Below are 24335 nucleotides of genomic sequence, written 5' to 3' on the forward strand. Positions count from 1 at the left end.
GCCTTCTGTGATGTCTACACATAATTCCTTCTTTAATAAAACTGTAGGTATGTCTGCTACACTGCGGGGTATTCAATATGCGCAAGTTTGTCTTCCACAACAGACCTCTGTGTTTTTCTGTGACGTCCACACGTAATTTCTTTTGAAATAAAACTGCAGGATTTTGCTACACTGCGGGGTAACTAGTATGCACAAGTCTTTTTTCAGCACAGACTTCAAGTGCTGTCTTTATGTCTATGCGCAACTCCTTTAAGAGAGATCGCGCTTCCGGGTCATGTGATATCTATCACAGACCCAGAATCATTTGGCGAGAGATAATGAGACGGCCCATATGGCGGCAAAATAGAGGTAAGAATCCACTTCGGTTTCCTTCGGCAAGAGAGTTCTCCTTGAAAGGAGGAGGCACGGCTTTTGACATACTTATTTTGTTTGTTCCCGCACAGTTTGAGAAACAGACTCTGAAGTTTTAGGAGTCTCCATTAAATAAATTGACATCACGGGGAATCAGCTGCCCGTGGAGTACCGGTAAGAAGATTTGGGGTTTCAGTTCCTGTATGTCTATATCCCAAGCCGGATCAGTGATTTATGTAGCCCGATGAGGGATCTGATATCTAGAGAAAAATGGGTAATCAGGCAATATTTGATAGGCCAAACCAGGAAGTTGTCTAATTTGTTGAAAACACTGTATACATAGGGATTTCGGCTGTAGAGTTTGGTCAGTAACCCGATCGGTCCCATGATGTGTGGCTCTCTTTTTTTGATTACTACGCCATCGAAGTATGGCACCTGGATGTTGAATTACACAGAAGTTGCCATAAACTACGTTGTAGTCGTGGGACAGAAGTCGAGTCCCTATTCGAAGATGGACAGGTAAAAACGTTCGCCCAAATGAGGGAAAGCTATGATCTCCCCCCGGGGCAGTTTTTGGTCCATAGACGATTACTAGAAAGCGCCCGACAATGCTGGGATCTCACAGGGGGTGAACCACCAACGCACCCAGTGCTGCACACGATTCTGCGTATGGGCAGGGAGAGACATTTAGTCACCTGGCATTACAAAGCGATACGGGAATTACTCGCAACTCCATTACAAGCCCTTCGCCAGAAATGGGAGGATGAAATAGGACGGGCGCTCCATGATAAAGAATGGGAAAAGGCACTAGAGTACCCAAAAAAGGTTTCCAGAAACGCACGGTTCAAAAACATCCAATTCAATATCTTACATCGAGCTTACTTAACACCTCACAGGCTCCACCGATTTTACCCTGAAACACATTTTGCATGCCCCAGATGTCAAGCACTGGAAGCGACCTTCAAACACATGTTCTGGGACTGTCCCGCACTCTTCCAATATTGGAATAGGGTACATCAGACTCTAAGGGCAACGGTCAACCTCGCAGACATTTCCACGTGGGAAGCAAGTGCCCTAGGTATCTTCCACAGGCGGAGGACGGAATAGGTGAAATGCAGGTTTGCTTCCCTTGCTCTGCTCCTAGCGAAACGAGGAATAGCCATGCACTGGAGAGCCCCGGCGGGTCCCCCAGAGGAAGCCTGGATAGGCGCAGTTAAAAAATGGGGGGCAGCAGAGGAAGATGTGCTGAGAGATGAGGAGGTGAAAGGGATACGTAAGCATCCCATTTCCATGGAATGGGCTCAGCTCAGGTTCCAATTCGCTCAGGTTCCAATTCGCTCAGGAAACGTCGATGGAGGACGCACCCGCGGCCTTACAATCCCAACCCCAAACTCCACCCCTCTCCCCTGCGAATACTAGCACGTAACGGGCATACGGCCTGATGGGCGGTCGGACTGCCAGGGCCCTATCGGAATATCACCCTTGATTTATGGATAGGCAACACACCCTCTCCAGAGATTCCCCTCCTTGCCACTGACACCACGGCACAGTAATAAACAAACCGGAACCAGAATCGCCCGCACACTAAGTGAAAAACACGATGCATTTTATAAGCTCCCTGACGTCCCCCCCAAATTCCCTTTTTGTTATTGGTTTACTTCCCCTGGCGCCTACTCACGCAATTTCACTAGGTCGGAAACACATTTATAGGTAACTCCAAAGAACACGCACAGGGATAGAGCTGGGGACTACATATCTACCCACATCCCACGGCACCCTGCATAGGCAGGCACCAGATAAACTACTACTATCTGTAATAGTTCAGCAGCAATGTACTCTCCGTCCCCCTTGTTAATATTCTTATGTCTTAAGCAACCTAGAGAGGGGGATAGCAGTTTCTGGGATATAAGGAATTCATTCAACGGCCTGCATGCAACTGCTTTCATGTTTTAATAAAATGTGTAATTCTGTACAAAAGTGAAAATCCCAATAAAAAAATTTAAACAAAAAAATAAAAAAATAAAACTACATCGTAGTGGTAAATGTAGTTTTATTTGTCTCTACTTCTTCCTCCTCCTCAATTGGCTTTTATTTAAAAGACATGGACTAGTGCGTTGGACATTTAGATATACGTGTAGCACGATGTGTTCTGAGATTCTGTTGCTCTATTTAATTCCTTTTATAAGCATTCCGTGAATTATTAATCAGTCACATCATTTGATTAATAAAATCACTGGTGATATATTTCTTTATGGCTTGTATAAGGTTGTTTAGAGTGCACATTCGGGCGATTGATTTATATGAACTGCCACCTCAAGATAAAGAAATACATTACAGCTATGACTTATGTGTACATATGTTCCTGTGTGTGTGTGTATATATATATATATATATATATATATATATATATATATATATATATATATAACGAATATTCCTCCGCTGACTTTCACCAAACGGCTCTCCCGAAGGATGGACACAGACCCAGAAATTTGTGCAAAGTTATTCCTTTATTCCTTTGTCGCCATTACGCGTTTCGGCTCACCTGAGCCTTGATCACATGACAGTGGCATAATGGAGGTAACTCCCTTTTAAAGTGAAAGTACAAATGTGCTAATGACCACGTGACAGACATGACGTGTTAATTTCCAATGAACATAGACAAACGCTTGACCTTACTTACATTGTGCGAACTCCATATAGTGTCTAAATAATATTTAAACATTTGATGCAATTTTACTTATCAAAGGTGCCCATTGATACCCTTTTACTTGCGTTTGTTTTCACTTGGTCATATCTATACAGTTCTGTACATCTCAGTAAAATACCGTCATTTAGTTCATAATGTCTTCTATTTGCCAATGCTTGTCTAAGTATGAAGACCAGAGATTTTATTAAAGTGCTCTGTTGCATCCATCGTGGTACATTGGTAAAAAGCAAAAACAATAAAAACATATAGTTATTGTTTCTGTAAAAGTGCAAAGTGTGATGTGCAATATGTGTGCAAATGCAGCCTAATAAATAAACCGGGTTTCCGTAGTTCATAGGGCCATTTAAATAGATTATATGAGTTCTTATAGATAATATATAGTCTCTTTGGACTTATTTATACTGTTTCAAGAGCTAATGTGACCACTGTATATATGGCGGGATTCAGGCAATGCCTAAAGTTATTTCTTTTTCGTTCAAATGATCATAAGAATACGCTTGTGAAATACCTGGACCTGTAATATTGTTATAATAACATTGGTCATTACAATAAAATAGTTATAAATCACGGTCCTATCTTTTATGCAAATCCTCTGTCTTGTATTGCTGATGGGTAGATTCCTTGATCTAATGCCAGGTTCATCTATACCCATTCAAAGTAGACCGACCGCACCTGTAAAGTGCATACGTGTCAGTGCATTTTAGTATGTGCAAAAAATGCCAATAAATAAATTAAAAGGTGATTTGACCTTAAAAACATATCTATCGACCTATCTATATAGTATCTCATCTAGATAGGTACCACTAAAACCATATATGTACTAACCATATTAAATACAATAAAACTTTAAATTATGAGATGTTGATAAAAACACCTTATAAAATAACTGAATAATAAAATATCATATTTTTAAAAGACATAAGAGGATCTGTTGATAAAAGGTAATGTGACCAATTGATTTAAAAATTAAAAAGAATTGTAATAGGTATTGGAGAACTGAGATTGCGTATAATTGACATCCACTATCTTTTGAGACATGCAAGTTTGTTATATCAGATTAAACATGTGTACAAGTCCTCCGTGGCATTAAGACCTGCAGGGTGCTTAGTGTCCAGTTGTAGGATGTACCGTGTTTCAAGTTTCCTTAATTTGTTTTCACGGTCACCGCCTCTTCTGCTTGGTGGGATTGCATCTATGACATAATATTTAAGGAAATGGTTGTCAGATTTGTGTTGTTCCCTAAAGTGCCGTGCAACAGGGTACGTATTGTCCGGATTCGTGATAGCTCTTAGATGCTGAAGGATACGTTTGAAGACAGGTAATTTAGTGCTGCCTATGTACCGTAAATTACAAGGGCATGAGAGAACATAAACAGCGTATTCTGTCTTACATGTTAGGAATTTAGAAATAGTGTAGTTGTAATCACTGAAAGGGGTTTTGTATGTGTTGGTATTAACTCCCTGAATGCATGCCTTGCACGTTTTACATCTAAAAAATCCTTTAACTGATTGTATCCAGCTGCTATTGTTAATCACCTCAGGACTTGTGTGAACTAGTGTGTCTCTCATTGAGGGCGCCTTACTGTAAGTGATGGACACTCTCTGCGGTAGCAGGGGTCCTATCACCGGGTCACTGAGTGCCAATGGCCAATTTCGCTGAATGATTCTATTTAGACTTTTGTGTTGTTGGCTATATTGAATGATCAGTCGGAATTCCTCTTTCAGATTAGTACTTACAGTATTGTCCTGGGTCATATTATCAGGGTTGGCTTTCCTAACTTTGTCATGAGATTTCTTGTCAACTCTCCTATCCTTGATAGTTTCCTCCCTGCTCCAGGACATAGACTTATTGATAGCAATGTTAATAACACTAGTCTTGTACCCACGTTGCATAAAGCGACTCTTACTTTCATCCTGTGCCACCTTCAGATCCTGATCATTACTGCACATGCGCCTTATGCGCAATATTTCCCCGTAGGGGATACTGTTGATAAGGTGTTTGGGATGCGCACTGGATGCATGAAGGGTAGAGTTACCCGCTGTCATTTTTCTATAGAGTCTGGTTTCAATTTTGTTATTGCTTATGTAGACTTGGGTATCTAGAAATTCAATCTGGGAATGACTGACTGTGGCGGTGAAATGTAAATTCATATTGTTAACATTGATATTCTGAATAAACTCATTTGCTTGTTGTAAAGTACCGTGCCAAACTGCAAACAGATCATCAATGTATCTGAGCCAAATTTTGACATTGTTCAGGACATTATCACCAAATTTCTTTTTGAGGACCAGCTCCTCCCATCTGCCCATATGCAGACATTCATAGCTTGGTGAAAAGCTGGCCCCCATAGCTACCCCTCTGGTTTGCTGATATAACTGGCTATTGAACATGAAGGTGTTGTTATGCAAACAGAATTCGATCACTTCTACCAGCATTAGATGTTGTGTGGATCTCTGTGCAAGATAATGTTGTATTGCTGTTAAACCATCCGTATGTTTAATACTGGTGTATAGAGAGCTTACATCCAATGCCATCAGTAAGTAATCTTCCTGCCACTCAAAATTCGAGATTTTCCTGAGAAAGTCGCTGGTGTCCTTTACATAGGAAGGTAAATTCTGTACATACTCCTGTAAATAATAGTCAATATATCTTGTTGTGTGTTCCATCAAACTATTTTTAGCACTGATTATTGGTCTTCCAGGAGTTCGTTATAGTTCTTGTGAATTTTTGGGATGAAATAGATGGTCGGTGTCGTGGGATTGTCATGTTTTAAAATTTTGAGTTCATCATTACTAATCAGTTTCGCGTTGTTCCATTTAACGAGCTTGAGATGGAATTCCTTGTGCGTAATTTTCATATTGCCAGTGGTAATCCTTGTGTAGCAGTCACGATCATTGAGTTGTTTGTACGCTTCTTTATTATATAAGGTTATTGCCCATATTACAATGTTGCCGCCCTTATCACTGTTACGGATTACAATTTCCTTGTTTTTCTGCAATTTGGATGTTAATAATCGATATTGCTGATTAACTTTGTTATAATGTCTTGTTTTGGATTGTGTCTTCTTATGCAGCTCCTTGATTTGTGTGGTTGCTACTTCATGAAAAATATCGATGGAATCACGAATCATTATTGGATTGAAGGAGGATTTAGGTTTGAATGGACTCACTTCCAACGTTTCATTTGTATGATTGCTTTCGTTGTTTAGATCTTCCAAAATTTGTAACAGGGGTGTGTCAGATTGTGTCAACATCGTTACCCCTTGTCTGGTATCAGTTGTGGGAGCTTGTCTGTTGGTTGCTCGATTGAGTGTATTGACAAGAAAATGCTTTTTCAATTTCAACTTTCGCACCCCTTTGTATAGATCCAGTCTAGTTGCTGCATAATCGAAGTTATTTTGTGGCGCATAAGAAAGACCAAGTCTCAGTATATTTGTTTCTTGTTTCGTCAACACAACGTTGGACAGATTGATGATGGTGTTTTCTACCTGTTCGTCCATTATTGTTTGTTTCTCCAGTATCCCCGTCCTCTCTTTCTTATAGGTTTTTGCTCGTTTATTGCTGGCTTTGCGCCTCTGCCACCGTTTGTAGTTGGAGATGCTTGATTTGTTGGAGGTCTTGGACGCAGTGTTTGTCTGCGTTCCTGGCATAAAAAATTAAGTTCCTCTCCTGGGGATGGCTTGGATTTAGGGCCTACCGTTGTGGGGTTGCGCATCTCAGATTCGGATTCGCTACTTCCCCCTGAGCTAACTTCTGATTGGGGGGTATTTATCCTTGGATTATATTGGCCCTCGTTGTGTTTAGACATTGTTGGTACTACATCCACATTGGAGAATTTCGACCTTCTCAGTGCGTCATAGCGTTTGGCAAAAGTAAAGATTTGACCCAACTCATAATCCGTTCTATCTCTCTGAAATTTAAATGCTTTTCTGATTTTGATTTTTTCCTCCTCTTTTTGTAGGAGAGTCATCATTTCATTCCTTAATTTGTTTTGTTCATCTTTTTGTTCATGTTTTTCCAACTCTTCATTTATTTCATCTATTTCACTCAGGGGCTTAGCTCTGTCAATGTCTGCGTATTTGATTAGAATAAGAGTCAGTTTCCTAGAAGATTCTAGGTTGCATTCCGCCCATTCTTTCATTAATTCAGGGTTAGGTTCGTCGTAACTCGGTGCCATTAATATACGTAAACCTCTAGGAATCCTGTTCACTTCAATATACCCTTGTAGCGACTATATATGTGTATGTGTAAATAGATGTAACGATACAGATGTATATATTTATTATTTTTTCAGTGGATTGTGTTGGAAAGTTATCCTTATACACCCTAGTCCTGATGAGGCCCGAAACCAATGGGGCTGAAACGCGTTGACTTTAGGATTGGAGGACACCCTTGTGAATTCAAAGTGTTGTGCTAAAAGTTTGAAAGTACAAAAAGTTAGAGGTGGAGTAATATACCTCCCAGTACTTTCTTATAGGGTGATCTTTTGTTGAAAGGAATGCTCATTTTTCTAAAAATTTGAAAGCATCCTGACTTGTTTATAGGGAATAGTAGAAATATTTAGATTAGGTTTAAGTTTTGTGTTTTTGTTGAAGAAAAGATGTATTGTATATAAGAATATTCGCTGTTATATATGCATACAAAAAAAAAAATACGTATAAAAAGATTTTGATTTATAAAAAATCTTTTTCAAGACTCTTGTTTGAACTGCCCGTTGTCCATGATTTGAATTGATACTGAATCAGTCACGATTAAAACTCGAGGGGCGGAATAATTCAAGTTTTCCTTCATCCTACTGTATCGTATATATTTGTCCCAAAGCATCGTTTGTTTATAATATTACTAGTAGTTGTGACAGCACGAACTGACAAGCAGGAGGCGTTCTTAACATTTAGCAGGTGTTGATAACCTGAGCAGCCCCATTACATTCCGGGTCTAGACAGACTTGCTGTAACAAAACTGTAGTTCAGCGAAGTCACCGTAACATCTCCCTAGCAATCTCTTCACACTAGTTTTATAATGACTCTACCTATCGCCATAAGAGCTGATCCTACAAGCCCAGTTAGGTTGGACCCTTACAGGCGTCTGAAATGGTAGAATACATTTCGACAGTTGAAGTGCATGATTGATTTTTGTAAGATGCTTGTTATAAAAAATAAATGAAAAGAAAAGAGCAAATGAAAGGTGGAGGGGTGCCAAGCAAACTAAGGAAGCTTTTAGGGGGGTTCTAAATGCAAAATGTGAGTAGATACAAAGGCAGATTTTTTCAATGCGGAGGGTCAAGTAGTGCGAAAGAACACCAACCTAGTCGGGGTCTTTTAAACTAGGAACAAAAAACGAATTCTGGGAAACGAAGATTGCTTGCAGGGATGTATTATATTGAATAATTCAAAGGGAGGTGACATCTCAGCTTCACAGAAAACCTTCTGCATAAGGCAGAGTGCCTTGAAGCCATTTCTCAGCGTGCCTTGAAAGTGATGCGCCTCAGGCTTCAATGTTGGCTTGAAAGGCATGATTGAGGTTTCAAAGGTAGCTTATATTGTAGTGATTTCCCTTTTGGACCCTTTTTTGTTCTGCCCATAGCTTAATCTTTTAGACATTTTAGTCTGACTTTATTTAGCAAGGTCTTATTTTTTTTTACATTTTGTTTGCACAGTATTGTTCTCGGAATGCACAGTTCATGCTGCTGTTTCTATTTCACCAGCCTTTTCCCTCATGTAGTCTGAATATTTAGTACAAGGTCAGAGCATACAAAACAGGATAGTGCACAGTTATGTTGTGTGCTCGAAGACTGCACAGCTTCTAGTATTTAGACACAACATTGTGCCAGGGCTGTATTTTTAACGCAGTTGTTTTTGTTATATGAAAAGGGCCCTGTCCCATTTTGGGTCAGAGAGGAGCATTCCGGTTGTGATGACCATTCTGAGACGTCTGCAGTACTTGCTGTGCAGCCCTCCATAGCCTGAGCTCACATCTCCGGCGAAGGATTGCCCCTACGGTTAATCTCAGAGATGACGCAGATAATGCTCTCAGAGTAGAGGTAGCTATAGATAGTGAAATAGTACTACCATGGTTGGAATATTTATTCTCTTTACCATGTTCATAATGCTGGTTATATTATTCTGCTCCGTTTGCCTAATAATCATAGCTCATACCTTGTATGCAAAAATACGCTAGTTGCAATAAATGTATTGTAAACTCTCATTGTGTCTTTCTTATGTTTACCGAGGGAATGCATGAGTGACAACGAAAGGGGTAACATCTGTTCCCACGATTCCCTCCGGGATCAGTGTGTCATGTTCAAGGTTGCTGAAATTACTTGTTACTCTGGGAATGTTAGGAGTCCTGGTGAGGCACTGTGAGCGAGTCAGGAATTGGGCAGGCAGGTTTGGAAGGGGTAGACAGACACAGTCCCTACATCCTGATGGTCTGTCTTCCAAATACACAGTTGTCCTTCGCATAGTAAGATCCGTATAACAGTGTTACATAATGCAAAGTTCAGTGTACTCTGCAGGGTAGCAGAGTGGACTCGGGTACGCCCAGAAATAGAAATCAACAATAATCAATAAATTCTGAGACTACCAGAGCATGAAGGTGATGTGTAACAAACAGAAGGACTTATCATAATTCTTAGTAAGCAGGTGCAAGCAGATTAGACTGCATTAAACCGGCTTCAAGAGAAAGATTACTCCTTTATACAAAATGACTCGTAAGGATTTAACTTTAGTTGCAAGTGAGGGGGCCGATTTCGTGGTCGCTGGTGAAAGGCTATTTTGCTATGACTCAATGTTGTTGCTTCTAACACAATCTCAATTGTATTGGCATTGAGCTGGAGTTTATTTATTTTATTTTTATTTTTTCAGATTTGTAGCGCGCATAGCTGCCCCAGCAATGGGGCGTCCCAGCGCGAACAGAGACACGAGAGAGTGGGATAGGAGGCGATTATACAACGGCAGGGAAGAGCCAGGTCTTGATTGTCTTACGGAAGGTGAAATGAGTCTGTATTTGTCTGATGGAGAGAGGGAGTCGATTCCACAGTAACGCTGCAAGACGACGGAATGAGCGCCCGCCGGCTTTTGCTCTCACCGTCCGGGGTACAATAGCCAGCATCTGATTGGATGATCTAAGAGATCGCTGAGGTATATATGGTTGAAGTAGCTTAGATAGACCCAATGGAGCCTGTTGAGAGAGAATTCTATGAGCAACACATAAGGTTTTAAATTGAATTCTTTTCTCGACAGGCAACCAATGCAGCTTGGGGAGGATGTGGGCAACCGATGAGGATCTCGGAAGTGCCACTAGCATACGTGCAGCGGCATTCTGAGCTCTCTGTAAGCGCATGATACAGGATTTGTTTGCCCCAAGATACAATCCATTGCCATAATCCAGTCTCGATAGTATAGTCGCCTGGATGATGGTCTGGCGATCTCTAGGGGGAAAAAAGCCCAGAACTGGCTTCAAACCTCGCAGTAGGCCAAAACAAGACCCAGCCACTGCCTTGGCTTGCACGTCAAAAGTCAGTCCACTATCAATCCAGAAACCCAAGTTTTTAACTGCTTCTTAGGGCACAGGGGCTGGCTTAAGATTGTCAGGCCAGCAATGATCAGACCATAGGTCCCGGTCTTTTCCAAATGCTAACACCTCGGATTTGCCGGCGTGAAGTTGCAGGTAATTGCAGGCCATCCAGTCTGCCACCTCGGCCAGATCTTCCCTGAATCTACTTAGATTGGCGGTGTTCTTTTTGGAGTAGGCAATTACTAATTGGGTGTCGTCAGCGTAAGACACCATTGACAAACCCCTCTTCCGAGTGACCTGGGCCAGAGGTTGCATGTAGATATTAAACAAGAGGGGGCTCAGGATGGACCCTTGAGGCACTCCTCGTTGTAAGGCATACCTCTGGGATTGAAAAGGTGGCATCCAAATCTGAAAAGATCTTCCCGTTAGAAAGGATCGGCACCTGTCGAGAGCCAGATCCTTCACTCCAATGTCAGATAGCCGCTTCAGTAAGATTTCATGGGAGACCGTGTCAAAGGCGGCACTTAGATCGAGAAGAACTAAGGCCGCCGAGTCCCCTACATCCAGTATCCCACGAATTTCCTCCGTCACAGTCAACAGTGCGGATTCAGTGCCATGTCGGGCTCTAAAACCATTCTGCGACGGGTCAAGGATAGTGTTCTGTTCAATGAACTCCGTCAAAATAGTCTGAACATGTAGTTCCACCATTTTCGTTAAGAAAGGAAGTTGCGAAATGGGGCGATAGTTACCCGGCTCGGCAGGGTCCAACGACGGTTTTTTCAGCAGAGGGATAACTTTTGCGTGTTTCCATGTTACAGGTACTATAGCTGACTCTAGAGAGAGATTCATCAATTCAAGATACACTGGAAGAATAGATGGCATGACTTGAGAAAGATTTTTTGGGGCCAAAGGATCAATAGGGGAACCAGATTTAATTTTTTTGAACAAGACCTCCAGACTTGTTAGAGATAGCGCTGGAAACGATAACAAGCAGTTTAGACCTAAGTAAATCCGGTGCCATCCATTTCTGGACTATAAAAAAGCACTTACTCCAATGAACAGTGGCTTTGGGCTCTTAGTGATCAAGACACACAGTTAGGTATGTGTTGTCTCCACAAGAAACAGACACACAGCCAAACTAATTAATTAGCTGGACCAGTGGGCACTGGAGAAAGCAAGGAGCCATGTGGAACTCCACATATGATAACTGATGAGGCCAAACAATGAGGTGGAAAGTCCCTAAAGTCTGACCCTTATGTCACGAAGAAAACCAAGCTGTGGCAGACCAAGTGATTCCAACTTCAGTGTGGGGGTCCAAAGAGATGGCACGGTCCACAGTCTCAAATGCAGCAGAAAGGTTAAGAAGAATCAAGGCAGCGGATCCCCCTGGTCCAGAATCAATCTTACTTCATCTAAAGAAAGAGGTTTCTCTGGCACTTTTAAAGCCTAAGTGCCAAGGATCAGGGCAGTTAGAATCTTCCAGAAGTTGAACTAATTCTTCCAAAAGCAAGTATCAGCGCACCAGGTCTATAGTTTTCTGTCAGCAGACCATATGCAATATGCCTGTTCAGAAAGGGGGTGAATAAACCACAGACCCAAAGGGGAGAACGCCAGATAAGAGAGACAGGCTGGTTATGATGGCAAGAGCTGGCACAAATACTGCTGCACACGACTGGAGGAAGGACAAAGGGCAAAGATTGTCCGGGGAGCCTTAATTTACTAGTTATAAAATGTCAGTCACTTCTTTGTGATTTGTAAGCACTGAAGAGGTGCAGAAGGTAACCAAGTTTAAGCCCCAACTACACTTCAGAGAGTCTATTTCTGAGCGAAGATGGGGAGGCAGGCCATACACAGCTTGGGCACATGGTGATAGAAAGCTCCCCAGATCCCTTATCAGGCTTGAGACATGCCGGGAACGCAGTTTCTGCTGACGAAAGTACTGATGACTTCTTGAGCAAAATGATAGGACCATATTTGTGAAATGCCCTCTGAGCCACTGGAATTATTCAGCAGGGTAGGGCCAATTTATGCAACAGCATTGATTAAATTATGTGGTATGAAAAGTTAAATTACGTGGCATAATGCGACACATTTTGTGATCGCACAACTTCATTAGTTTAAACATCTTTACACTTATTAACCCTGTCTGGGCATAGGTTACACCTGATTTGTCCCAGTTGAACACCCAAATATAGCAATAAGCAAAAGAAAGGTGACCAGTCAATTTTTTGCACTGAACCCTACACGGCACAAAAAACATGAACCTGCGTTTTTAGTAGCTTTTGATCTGTACGAGTTAGAAACAAAATCTTTTTTTGTTAACATTTGCAGATTATGCAGTAGATGATGGGTTAGATAGCACATGCAGAACATATGAAGTTAAGCAAACAAGACCGCAGCAACAAATTTGCGTAATTTCAGCGGCCCGAATGTCCTAGGACAGATACATAGAATTTAAAAAAAACAAACACTGCTGCGTGGGCAGACGGTATGGAAGTATGGATCTTTAAGATAAGATGAAATGGAGCTGTGCAGGGCAGACTGCGCAGCACCACTGCTGTTGTTGAATGAGGGAGCCCCAAACACAGGGTGAGAACTTGTACTGCTGTGCAGCACAAACTCAGAGGAATCAGTGGAAGTATTTTGCACAGTGCAAGCACAGAAAGCAAACAAGAAGTGAGCAGGGTGTTGACTGGTTTGTGAATTTAAGGGATGCATCCCTAATTCGACGGCTCTTTTGGTCTCTGTCCGGTTGCAGCGGTCACCATGACGGGGACCAGATCCCAAAGTCCCCTCCAAAGTACAGATCAGCCTTATCAGCATTTAGCTTGAGAGGATACTTTTATCCAGGACGCCATCAGACAAGAGATGAAGTTATGAGCGAAGGTGTGGATTGGTCTGTAAATGAAAGGACCATCTGTGTGTCACCTGCGTAAGACATCGGAGAGGAGCCACAGCTACAAACCGAGGGAGCTTATGGCGCAAGATGTGTGGGTTCAACAAGGTGCCCGACACTTCACAGCACTCTAAAGGCTTAGATTCTGAGCAGGAAGGTGCTAGTAGAACCGATGAGAATGAACGATCAGTCAGAAGGGAGGTGAGCCACTGCAGAGCGCTGTACTGAATCCCTACAGAGTGAGTCCTTCAGCAAAAGGGGGCAGGAGAAACAGCATCAAAGGCAGTGCTGCTGGCAGGAGTGCAGCACCGCCTCCAAAACCATGTCTGGGACCATACGAACATCATCGGTGACAGGAAGTACAGCTACCTTACTTCAAAGTAAAGATCAAAAGCCCGCCCGTAGGGGGGCGTGGCTAGCTGCCGAGCGTAATGGCCGCAGCCTGAAGGAGTTCCGGGGGTGAGACCGTCCTCCCCGCCATCCGTACACTGATCCGCGCCTTGTTGCGAGCCTAAAGACTACGCCTACACCGCAACGAAGCGACGCCTGACTGTGCCGCTCCAGGGTCTCTCCATGGCCGTGGAAGCAGCCGCCGCCGCGCCGAGAAATTGGGCCTGTCCCTTCGGCGGAAGCCGGGGCCTCGAGTGAGAAAGCGTGCCCGGGTGCTGCGCATGAGACCCGGGTTCGCTGAGTAGCGCCCCCCCCCCCTGCCTTGAAGTTGGACGGACTGAGTAGCGGACGACACGGGGGTGCGGCCTGGAGCCTGACTGCCCTGGCGGGCGCCCACTTGCCATACGGACCCCCGGTGCAGCGGGGGCACCGCCGAGAGGGGAGCGGAGCAGCGCTGCGGGGCGGTGGCGGCTCAGCACCATCAGCATTTCCTCTAAGGGACAATATTCCTTGACCTGCTCAGCACCGTCTGAGACGCTGGGAGTGCTGGGGCGGCCGACCTAGCTGATCCGTGATCTGACCGCAGGGCCTGAATAACCGTCAGCAACGCACAGCCTGCGCCACACACAGTGCGCGACTCGCCCGCACAAGGCAGAAACAGAAGCGGTGACCGGCGGGACGGCGACCGACCACGCTCACGGGGACAGGGGGAGAGGAGGAGTGTGACTTCAAGGCGCATGCGGCTGCAGAAGCCCTAGAGTGCTGGTGAGTGGCTCGCTGATGTGCCGTCCGTTGACCGCCCTGTCCCCTCGAAGTGCCGGCGCCTGAGGGGTGGCAGTACCGTCTTGGGCCCAGCGTGGAGTGAAAAGGCGCCTGGTTTTGCCCCTTGAGTCGTGGTGTTGACGGCCCTTCGCGGAGTCTGATCCCCAGCCTCACCATGAGCGGTAAGGGGAGTAGGGCGCATCAGCAAGGGAAACTGGACAAATATGCGTTTACTAAAGGCTCCCCCCCCCCGCCGACGGACCACGACAAGCGCGCAGAAACGGCCTCTGAAACGGCCGGCCCGCCTAAAGTAACACTAGAGGACATCATGGCCGCCCTGACTAATGTGCAAACGACGGTGGGGGTCGATATCCACGGATGTGACGCTCCTCCGGGCGGACTTCCAGAAAATGTCCGCCAGAGTCACGGAGGTTGAACAGGTGACTACCACTCTGAAGAGAGACTCTGGCTTGCTGCTTCAAAAGGTGTCGCGACTGGAGGCCGAAAACAAGCGCATGGTCGAGAGGCTTGAGGATCAGGAAGGGCGCTCCCGTCGCAACAATGTCCGCATCACGGGTATTCCAGAGAGCGAGGGGAGCCCAGCCATGGACCTCTATGTGGAGAACCTTATAAAAACTGAACTGCAGCCCAGGGGGCTCTCTGCCTTCTTTTCGGTGGAGCGGGCGCACAGGTTGCCCGGGGGGAGGCCGAAGGTCGGGGCTCCCCCCCGGCTGGTCTTGGCCCGCATTTTCAACTTTCGCGACCGTGATGCCATTCTGCAGACGGCCCGCGTGGCCCACCCTTACGTATACAGAATTCACAAGTATCCTTCTTTCCGGATTACACGGCGGCTGTGTCGGCGCGCCGGAGGAGCTTCCTGGAAGTCAAAAAGAGCCTGAGGGCCCGCGAACTTTCCTACTCCATGTTATTTCCGGCCAGACTGAGAGTGGTGGCAGAGGGAAAGACCTGGTTTTTCGAATCGCCAGAGGAAGCGCATGACTGGCTGGAGGGGTGGCAACAGGTGAAACAGTCAGGCCATTCAGACAGGCGAAAACGACCGCCCGGAGAGGCGCCGGACCCCACTGGCCGAGATGAAGCTCTGGAAGCTGCGGCCCGGCTGCAGCGCGAGGCTTAACCCAAAGGCGTTGAACTCTGCTTACTTAAATGGACGGTGCAGGGTAAGGGGGATGACTCCGGGGTGGGGAGGTGTCTGTGCTTCCTAATGTAGCTCGGGACATATGGACGCTCGAAATGGGGATGGCACTGGTCTTCCTCGGACCTTCCGCTCCTTGCGCACGAGTTAGGTGCTGGGATATGGGGTCAAAGCGCTCTGCTGAGTTGGGGTGGCGGGCAGTTTGGAGTCCGCATGGCAGGGAGGCAGGGAGGGGGTTGGGGGGTATGAGGGTAATTTTTTTTTTTTTTAGTAGTTACGGTTTACATTGACAGTAATGTTTGTTGCGCAGCACATGCAACCACTACAGAGCACATATTGCGCGCCGTTTGTTGCGCGCCGCTACTTCCCCTGGTTGTCGAGCGTTCTGATGGCTGCAGTCTGTGAGGGGGCGCCTGAGCTGTGTTCCTCCGCTCCGATACCGCCACTCTCCCTGCTCACGTGGAATGTGCGTGGCCTGGGGGACAAAATTAAACGAGGCCTCGTTTTGCACAGTCTTAAGAGATGCGCTCCAGCGATTGTCCTGCTGCAGGAAACTCACCTAACCAACACCACCAGTAAAGCGATGGACAGGTGGGGGTACAAAATGGTAGTACATTCGGAGTTTACCTCCGGGTCTAGAGGGGTGGGTATTCTAGTACGGAAGCAATACCCACTTATTATACACAAACATAAAACGGACAGGGCGGGGAGGTTTGCGGCGATAGCCACCCAATGGGAGGGACGCCCCCTTAACATAGTCCCCGTTTACATCCCTCCCGCAATGCACGCCACCGCGCTGCCAACGCTTAGTGAATTCCTCCTCGACCTACCGGAAGGGGAGCTGCTCCTTGGCGGTGATTTTAATGCAGTAGTACACGAAGCACTTGATAGACACCCTCAGCGAGCGGGTGGGGCGGGACTGTCCCGATTCGGAGGTTTTCTAGAGGCCATGGGGTTGTTGGACTTATGGCGGTTGCACCATCCAACAACAAAGCAATACACGTATCACTCGGGGGTGCATAACAGTCTCACTAGGATTGACTACTTCCTGGGTTCCGCTAACTGCCCTCGCAATATAGACAGTGTTGAGATCAGACCTAGGGGTATCTCCGACCACTCCCCAATACTTCTGAAGTACGAATGCTACCACCTCGCACGTCGCTGTATTCTATTGATACGTCCCGGTTGTCTCCAGGTCCCAACGATACATAAAGCGCTGTCGAAGGCAACGGTCCTCTTCTTCACGGAAAATGCCCCTTCTGCTGCTTCACCGACGATCTTATGGGAGGCATACAAAACGGTCCTCCGAGATCAGGCGCTCACTACCATAGCGGCGCACAGGCGAGCGAAGCTGGCGGAGTTACAGTTGCTTGAACGGGAGCTGCACTTGGCGGAGGCTCGGCAGGCTCGGGACCCAACCCAGGAGTCGGCCGAAGCCCTGGGGGCTGCGCAGACCAAGTATAGGGCGCACCTTACGGAGCATACGAAGCAACAGCTGATGGCCACACGGCACAGGATATTTGACCTGGGAGATAAGACGGGGAAGCTCCTGGCGTGGCTTGACAGGAGGGAGGGTGGAGCCAGGTGGATAGCACAACTCAACTCTGAGGAAGGTCAGGTGCTGACAAAACCTAACGAGATAGCGGAAACTCTCGCGCGTCATTTTCAGCGGGTCTACTCCTCCACCTCCTCCATGACAGAAGAGGAGGCAGGGACGTATGTGCGGGATCTGGCGATGCCCCGGCTCACCCCTGAGGCGGCGGGTGTCTTGGAGGCTGACATCACGGTGGAGGAGGTGCAAATGGCAATCCTTGCTCTGCAATCGGGTAAGGCGACGGGACCGAACGGTATACCGGTTGAGCTGTACAAGCGAACGGCCGGAACGGTCGCCCCTCATTTGCTCAACATGTTTACGGATAGTCTCCGAGCGGGCGTACTCCCGCAGGACCAGCGGACAGCCACTATCGTGGCCATACCAAAACCTGGCAAGCCGGCATCGGAGTGCAACTCCTATCGCCCTATCTCGCTGCTGAACGCGGAGGCGAAGATCCTCGCGAAACTCTTGGCATCCAGACTAACACCGCATTTGCCGGACATTGTACACCCAGACCAATCTGGTTTTATGCCCGGCAAAAGCACAGCCCTTAATCTGAGGCGATTACACGGAGTGTTGGCCCGAGTGGGGCAGGTGCGGGAGCCGGCGGTGCTGCTCTCGTTGGATGCGCGAATGGCATTTGACATGGTCGAATGGCCCTTCCTTTTTGCCGTACTGTCGCATTTGGGCTTTGGACCCAAATTTTGTGCCTGGGTCCGGCTTCTATATGCTCAACCAATGGCCCATGTGGCCGTGAACGGACACATATCTAGAGACTTCCCCCTGACGCGTGGCACCCGACAGGGATGCCCCCTGTCGCCCCTGCTCTTCGCTCTGGTGCTGGAGCCATTGGCGGCTTGGATCCGCTGGGAACCCCAGATACGGGGACTTGAGTGGACAAATGACTGGGAGGATCGTATCTCCCTCTAGCGGATGACGTGCTGCTCTATCTCTCCTCCCCGAGGCGCTCAATCCTCGCACTACTTAACATTTGTGAAATTTTCGGGAGAGCGTCCGGCTATACTATCAACTGGTCGAAATCGGTGCTCTATGTGCTGCGTGGCCCCTCTCCCCGGCTCCCCGTGGACTGCCCGTTGCAGACGGCGACGGGGTCGTTTAAGTATCTGGGTATCCACATCACGGCAAGCCCCGCGGACTTTCTAAAACTAAATCTGCAGCCCCCACTAGACCGTCTCAGGTGCGATGTGCGTCACTGGGGTACGCTGCCGCTCACGTTGTTGGGGAAAGCTGCCCTCTTTAAAATGATGGCCCTGCCCCGATTCGTCTACGTACTGGAAAACACACCGTGTCGCGTTCCGCCAGACTACTTCCGCGCGATGGCGGCACAGGTGACTACCTCCTGTGGGGTGGCAGACCGCCGCGCATAGCGCAGTCCAAATTGACTCGCGGCTGGTATGACGGGGGGATAGCGCTTCCCGACATTCAGCTTTATTATTGGGCAGCGCAGCTAAAAGTAATTAACCAGTGGCTTCATGTCCCGCATACAGACCCGGCATTCAAAGCAGATAAGGACGTACTGGGAGAGCGAGGTGTGTTGGCAACCCTGTATGATGGTAGACTGACTCCTGCGCTCGTCGGCCCTCTCAGACAGACGGTTGCCATATGGCATGCAGCGCAGGCCAAGCTAGGGTGGCGCGGGGTCCTGACCAAACTCACACCTCTGTGGGACACCAAGCAACTCGGGAGGCTCCGACACAGCAGGGGCTTTGACAAGTGGGACGCTATAGGGATCTCTACAATTGGCGACATGTGGCATAGGAATGACATTATCACATTTGACCGTCTGCAACAACAATTTGAACTGGCGCCATCCGAATGGTTCCGGTACATGCAAATTAAACACGCCTTGCTGGCACGGTTAACACCGGGCGTGGCGGTACCAGAGGCATCGCCCTTCGAGGACCGGTTATTAACGGATTATATGCCGAAAAGGGCCACATCGTTTACATACCGTAAGCTGATTAACAACCTGCCAGACCCAATGGGCCCTCTCCGCGAGAAATGGTCCCGTGATGTGGGGGAATTCGACGATCCGGAATGGCGAGAGGCGCTGGGTATACCGTCGAGGCTCCGGCTGGTGCAGCTTCGCATCTTCCACCGCTCCTATTACACCAGGCACACACTGCATAGTATAGGCAGCGCGACACATCCTTTCTGCCTGCGCGGTTGCGGGGAGGTGGGAAACTTCTTCCATACCATATGGGAATGCCCCGTGCTTCAGGAGTACTGGCGGGGGGTGATGCACATGCTGTCACAATCGGGGGAGTCCCGCTGGTGCCGGAACCCAGACGCTGCCTGCTGAATATATGGGAACCTAACGACCTCTCGCGCCTGGCGCAGGGCTGGGCCACGTTAGGATTAATGATAGCCAAACGCAACATAGCTAAAAAATGGGGGACAGGGACCTGCCGCGCCTCACTACTTGGGGTACGGACATGGACGAGGCCATGTTTGCGGAGAAGTCGGCCTTTGTTAGACGGGGCTGTCCTGGTAAATGGAGTAAAGTATGGGGGGCGTGGAATACCTATAGAGGTGACATCTGTGACCGCCCCTCGGACCCTGAAGATGATGCCTCAGACTCAGACTAGGGTGGGGGAGCCCGGGGGTGTGGGAGCGGGGTGGTGGATGTTGGAGATATGTACTGTTGTGGAACTGTTATCTGCAAACTTGTCACACTCAGTGGCTATTGCATTGCTCTTCATCATGGAAAACTATGTGTTCGATTGCTGTATTGTGCTGCTGCTAATGAATAAAATAAAAACAAGTTTAAAAAAAAAAAAAAAAGCCTGCCCGTGAAGTGTCAAGAACTTCACTACCCTGAATAAAGGAAAACAACTGGAGATTTCTGGTTACTTCTCTCCCAAGATCTCAGAGGGAAAAGGAAGAAGAGAAACAGGATGGAAGTTACTCAGGAGAGATGCATTAGCTGTAGGCTTGTCTAATAGAAGAACAACCATTGCTTCTTTCCATAGTGGGGGGGGGACTACCACCCTTTCAAGAGAGGTGCTACAGAGGGAGAAGAGCATAGGCTCTACGGGGTCTAATCCCTTCTTCAAACCATGAGCAGCACAAGGGGCGTTAGAAGGGCCTAACTTGATCATTTCATTTGATCGGCTCTAACTGCAGAAGAGTAGTTATAGAAGTGTTGATATTGACTGCAACTCTAACAATAACGAAATTATTAAATTGACGATATCAAATAGAAGATTTATTTTACATCTTTTCTCCTCAAAATAGGAATACATCAGACATAGGAAGGAGTGGAGGGAATGACTGAGGGAGGAGAGAATATATGTTCCACTCCATTAAAGACTTCTCTCACCGAGTGATCCGCACGAAAGGCAGAAGCTAATATGTGGCTCTAGATTTTCAACAGAGTTTTTTGATAAACTGAAAGGTCTCTGGTGTTAGCCTTTTTATAGGTAACACGACAGGCATCTTCCCATTGTCTTGCAAGCACCCCGCAGTGGTGTTTGGAAACTGCAAGGTTCTCTGAATATCATGGTACAGAGAGGGAGGGCCTACCAGGGCCTCTTTACTTGAAGGGTAAAATTTCATTTAAAGCAGAGGTAATTCAGTCAATAAAATATATAGCATTGTTATTCATATCAGCACTAGATATGTCGGGCTGAGGCCGTAGTGTCTTGCCCTATTAAGCTGGGTAGGTCTAATCATGGCCCAAGTACTGCGATCTCTTTGACTGGCCCCAATTCGGACAAGTATCAGGTTCAAGGAAACGACAGCATCAACAGTATGTCCGGTCTTATGTGTAGACGGGCAAACGATCTGATTGAGCCCAAATACGTTGAAAGATTTTCTCAGACAACTAGTAGCTGACTTCTCAGCTAATTCAAGACAGATAGTGAAGTAGCCTAAAGTCAAGATCTTAGAAGATTCAAGCACATATGGTGCAATAAACACGTTGAGGAAAGTCCTGGAGTTAGTAGCAGTGCCAAGCGGTCGAGATATAAGAAGGCCCAATGCTGTTATTGTGCCAAAGTGCCAGTTCGCCCCCGGAGTACTGCATAGAGGAGGGGGAAGCATGTCCAGCAACTGGTGACCGGACAGGTGCAGAAGGGCTTGCAGTCGTTCTCCTTAAATAGGCTGTGTGAAGGCACCACATCCTGAACCAAATAACACGTAGAGTGCAGTAAAAAACGAACCCCAGGATGGTGGGCACAAGCTGCGTTGTGGTGGAGATCAGAGTTTGAGCCTACCGCTTCTTACACCCATCAAATACACAAATCATACCATAAAACAGATTAATCCATTAGGTCAATACAAATCTGCTGCGAAAGAGCAGTGTCCTTAGAGCTGTAGTCCTGTAATTACATCCAACTGCAGAGGTTCTGACTAAGTTCACTGAGGGATTACTCTGGATTAGTATGTGCCAAGAGTAGACGTGAAATGAATGCAAATCTTAGGCACAGTCCTACGAGTCTAGACTCCTGACTTTCATGACAATTTTGAGTGTCCGTGCACGACCGACCACATCATCACACTCAATATACATAAACTTTCAAAAATGTTCTAGTGTGTTTTCACTAGCATCCATCTGCCCCACACAAATGGTTTCTAGATGTTTAGGCGAAATCATTACCCAATAATGTGTCCGGTGGATCAGATCTGCACAAAACGTTCCCTCCTGAAAGCATTTGTAAATAGGTACAACTTTTGTTCATCCTTGTGAGATTAAGACCTGAAGCTCTGATGAAACTTACTGCAACTTAAGCAATGCTCATGGCTCAAATCAAGCAAACATCTATTGCTCTTTACTTACATTTTAACAGCACTTTACTCACCTGCGTTAGAGCGGTGACGGGTTTCAGAGTCCTCTGAGCCAGACAGATGTCTCCAGTTCAGATCTTCCTTTTGAGGAGTCCAATGCGAGCTGTCAGTATGGAGAGCAAGCGAACAGTCTGTGAGGAGAACACACATGGGACTTCAGTTCACTTCTGAGGTGACGGATACACCGGTGGAGAACAACCTTTACAAGCTTGATAAACAGATCTGTTCCCTCAGCTACAGACGTGAACATGTGACCTTACCGAAGGCGGATTCACTGCTGGCTGTCATTCTCTAATGGTCACAGATATAAGCCTCTTTATCTTATTGAACATGACCGACATGTCATTATTAGAAGTTTTATCACAAAGTTGTTTGACTCGTGCACTGCTTGTTTCTAAAAAAGGTTTAGCAGTTGATGTTGAATTTTTGAAAAGTTTTTTTGCCGTGCTCCTAGGGCGTCACTCCTCTGATGTGAGTGCATCAAATTGAATCCTGGTATAGCAAACCCTGAACTTAGGGTGTGTCCCCTGGGCACTGGTTAAATGAATGAATGTTTTTCATTATTAAATCAAATAACGTTGATTTTCTGTATTTTTCAATAAAGTTACACTGTTTTAAATTGAATTGAACATTCGTTTATTTCATCACGACGTTTTTTTAGTTAATCTTATCAAACGAAGATGCAGTAATTAACAAGTTCTACGTGTCTCACGTATCCCACGTGTCTCACATATCCCAATGCATTTCGGCTTCAACATATAGCCTTCGTCAGGGGTTTATCTAGAACAGAATAAACAAAATGTATCCCTTATACAATCTGTGTCATTGTAAAAAACTCAAACAGTCTACGTACATTATAGTCTAGATGAATACGTGCAGTATATGGGAAACGTTTGTATCTTTCTCTGTTTATTGTCGATCCCTAGCGTGTTTCAGTATTTATGTGATAGTATGGATTATGTGAACATCCTGTTTTCTGACTTGTTCCGGTGTTTCATGTTCCCTGATTCTTTGAATTGTGTGGATAGTATTCAAGAGACGGGTGCAGTTATGTGTGTGCTGATTAATAAATGCGCCCAATTCGCTGAATTCTCGTAATGGGTGCTTGCTAGTAAGTCGGCGTGGTGCGCCCGGTTAACTAAGTATTTCGCTGGGTACTTACTAGTGAGTCGGCATGATGCGGTTCACGTATTTGAAAAAGTTTCATGGGTGATGTCCGTTTATCGGTAGCCAAACACTCTCCTAGCTTCCCTTCGGTGTTCGTGGCTGAATGGGTGTTCCATACGGATGATGTCAGAACGTCTGTGAACGTATAGGGAGTGTAGAGATTGAAATAGGACTTAAATGTTATGTGTCAGGGAAGGTAATGATAAGAGGTGAGAGTCGAGCAAAGGTTTATGGATCTAGTAGTTCGTGTGTTTTAGATGAGTTATGAGTCTAAATGCCACAATGTAATCAAGTGAGCAACCTGATTTCATACAGCGAACTATATACAGAAATAGTACAGTACATGAATCATACAGGGTGTTAGAAATTATTTGAGATAACAATAAACATTTGTTGAATGATTCGTAAAATAATATAATATCAAGTAGGCAATTCCAGTCAGAGATAACACGTAAATTCCATGCGATCATTCATCCCATGAGGTTTCATGGAATTTAGTAGACGAATCCAATGATTTTCTCGTTTTAATAATGTTTTATGGTTGTCTCTTCCTTCAGTTTTGTTCACCGTTTCTAGAACCATGAATTTGAGTTGGCTTATATTATGACCACTTTCCTGGAAATGGTTAGCTACAGTGGATTTCTCATTGTTTGTTCTGATGTTGCTTTTATGTTTGTTTATGCGAGTTTTTATTTTTCTTTCTGTTTGTCCTACATATATCTTCCCACATGGGCATTTCAAGGCATATATGGCGTTTGTCGTATCACATGTGGCTGTTACTTTCAGTTTGATTGTATGACCTCTCATGGGATGGGTTATTTGTGGTCCTGGTATAATATTGTTGCAATTATTGCAATTTCTGCACGCAATGGTACCCTTATGTTGAACAAGTTGATGTTGTTGCGTTGGGTTCTTGATTATTTCTCCTAGATTTTTTGCTCTGGTGTAAAAATAAAAACTCGCATAAACGAACATAAAAGCAACATCAG

At 46.0% G+C, this 24335-nt stretch overlaps 1 protein-coding gene across 3 annotated transcripts in view; it reads right to left on the bottom strand.

The window, feature by feature from the left end:
- Positions 1-24335, bottom strand: part of LOC146859471 (uncharacterized) — a 90080-nt gene that overhangs the window by 25046 nt on the left and 40699 nt on the right. For 2 of the 3 annotated variants that reach the window (XM_085650200.1, XM_085650201.1), the window contains one exon: positions 22194-22310. The exons of the other annotated variant lie outside the window; for it this stretch is intronic. In XM_085650200.1, the coding sequence (XP_085506326.1) occupies positions 22194-22310 (117 nt within the window). The remainder of the gene's footprint in view (positions 1-22193; positions 22311-24335) is intronic. 3 annotated transcript variants of the gene reach the window in all.

Source organism: Triturus cristatus, chromosome 3_2 (assembly GCF_964204655.1).
Source record: "Triturus cristatus chromosome 3_2, aTriCri1.1, whole genome shotgun sequence".
NCBI lineage: Eukaryota > Metazoa > Chordata > Amphibia > Caudata > Salamandridae > Triturus > Triturus cristatus.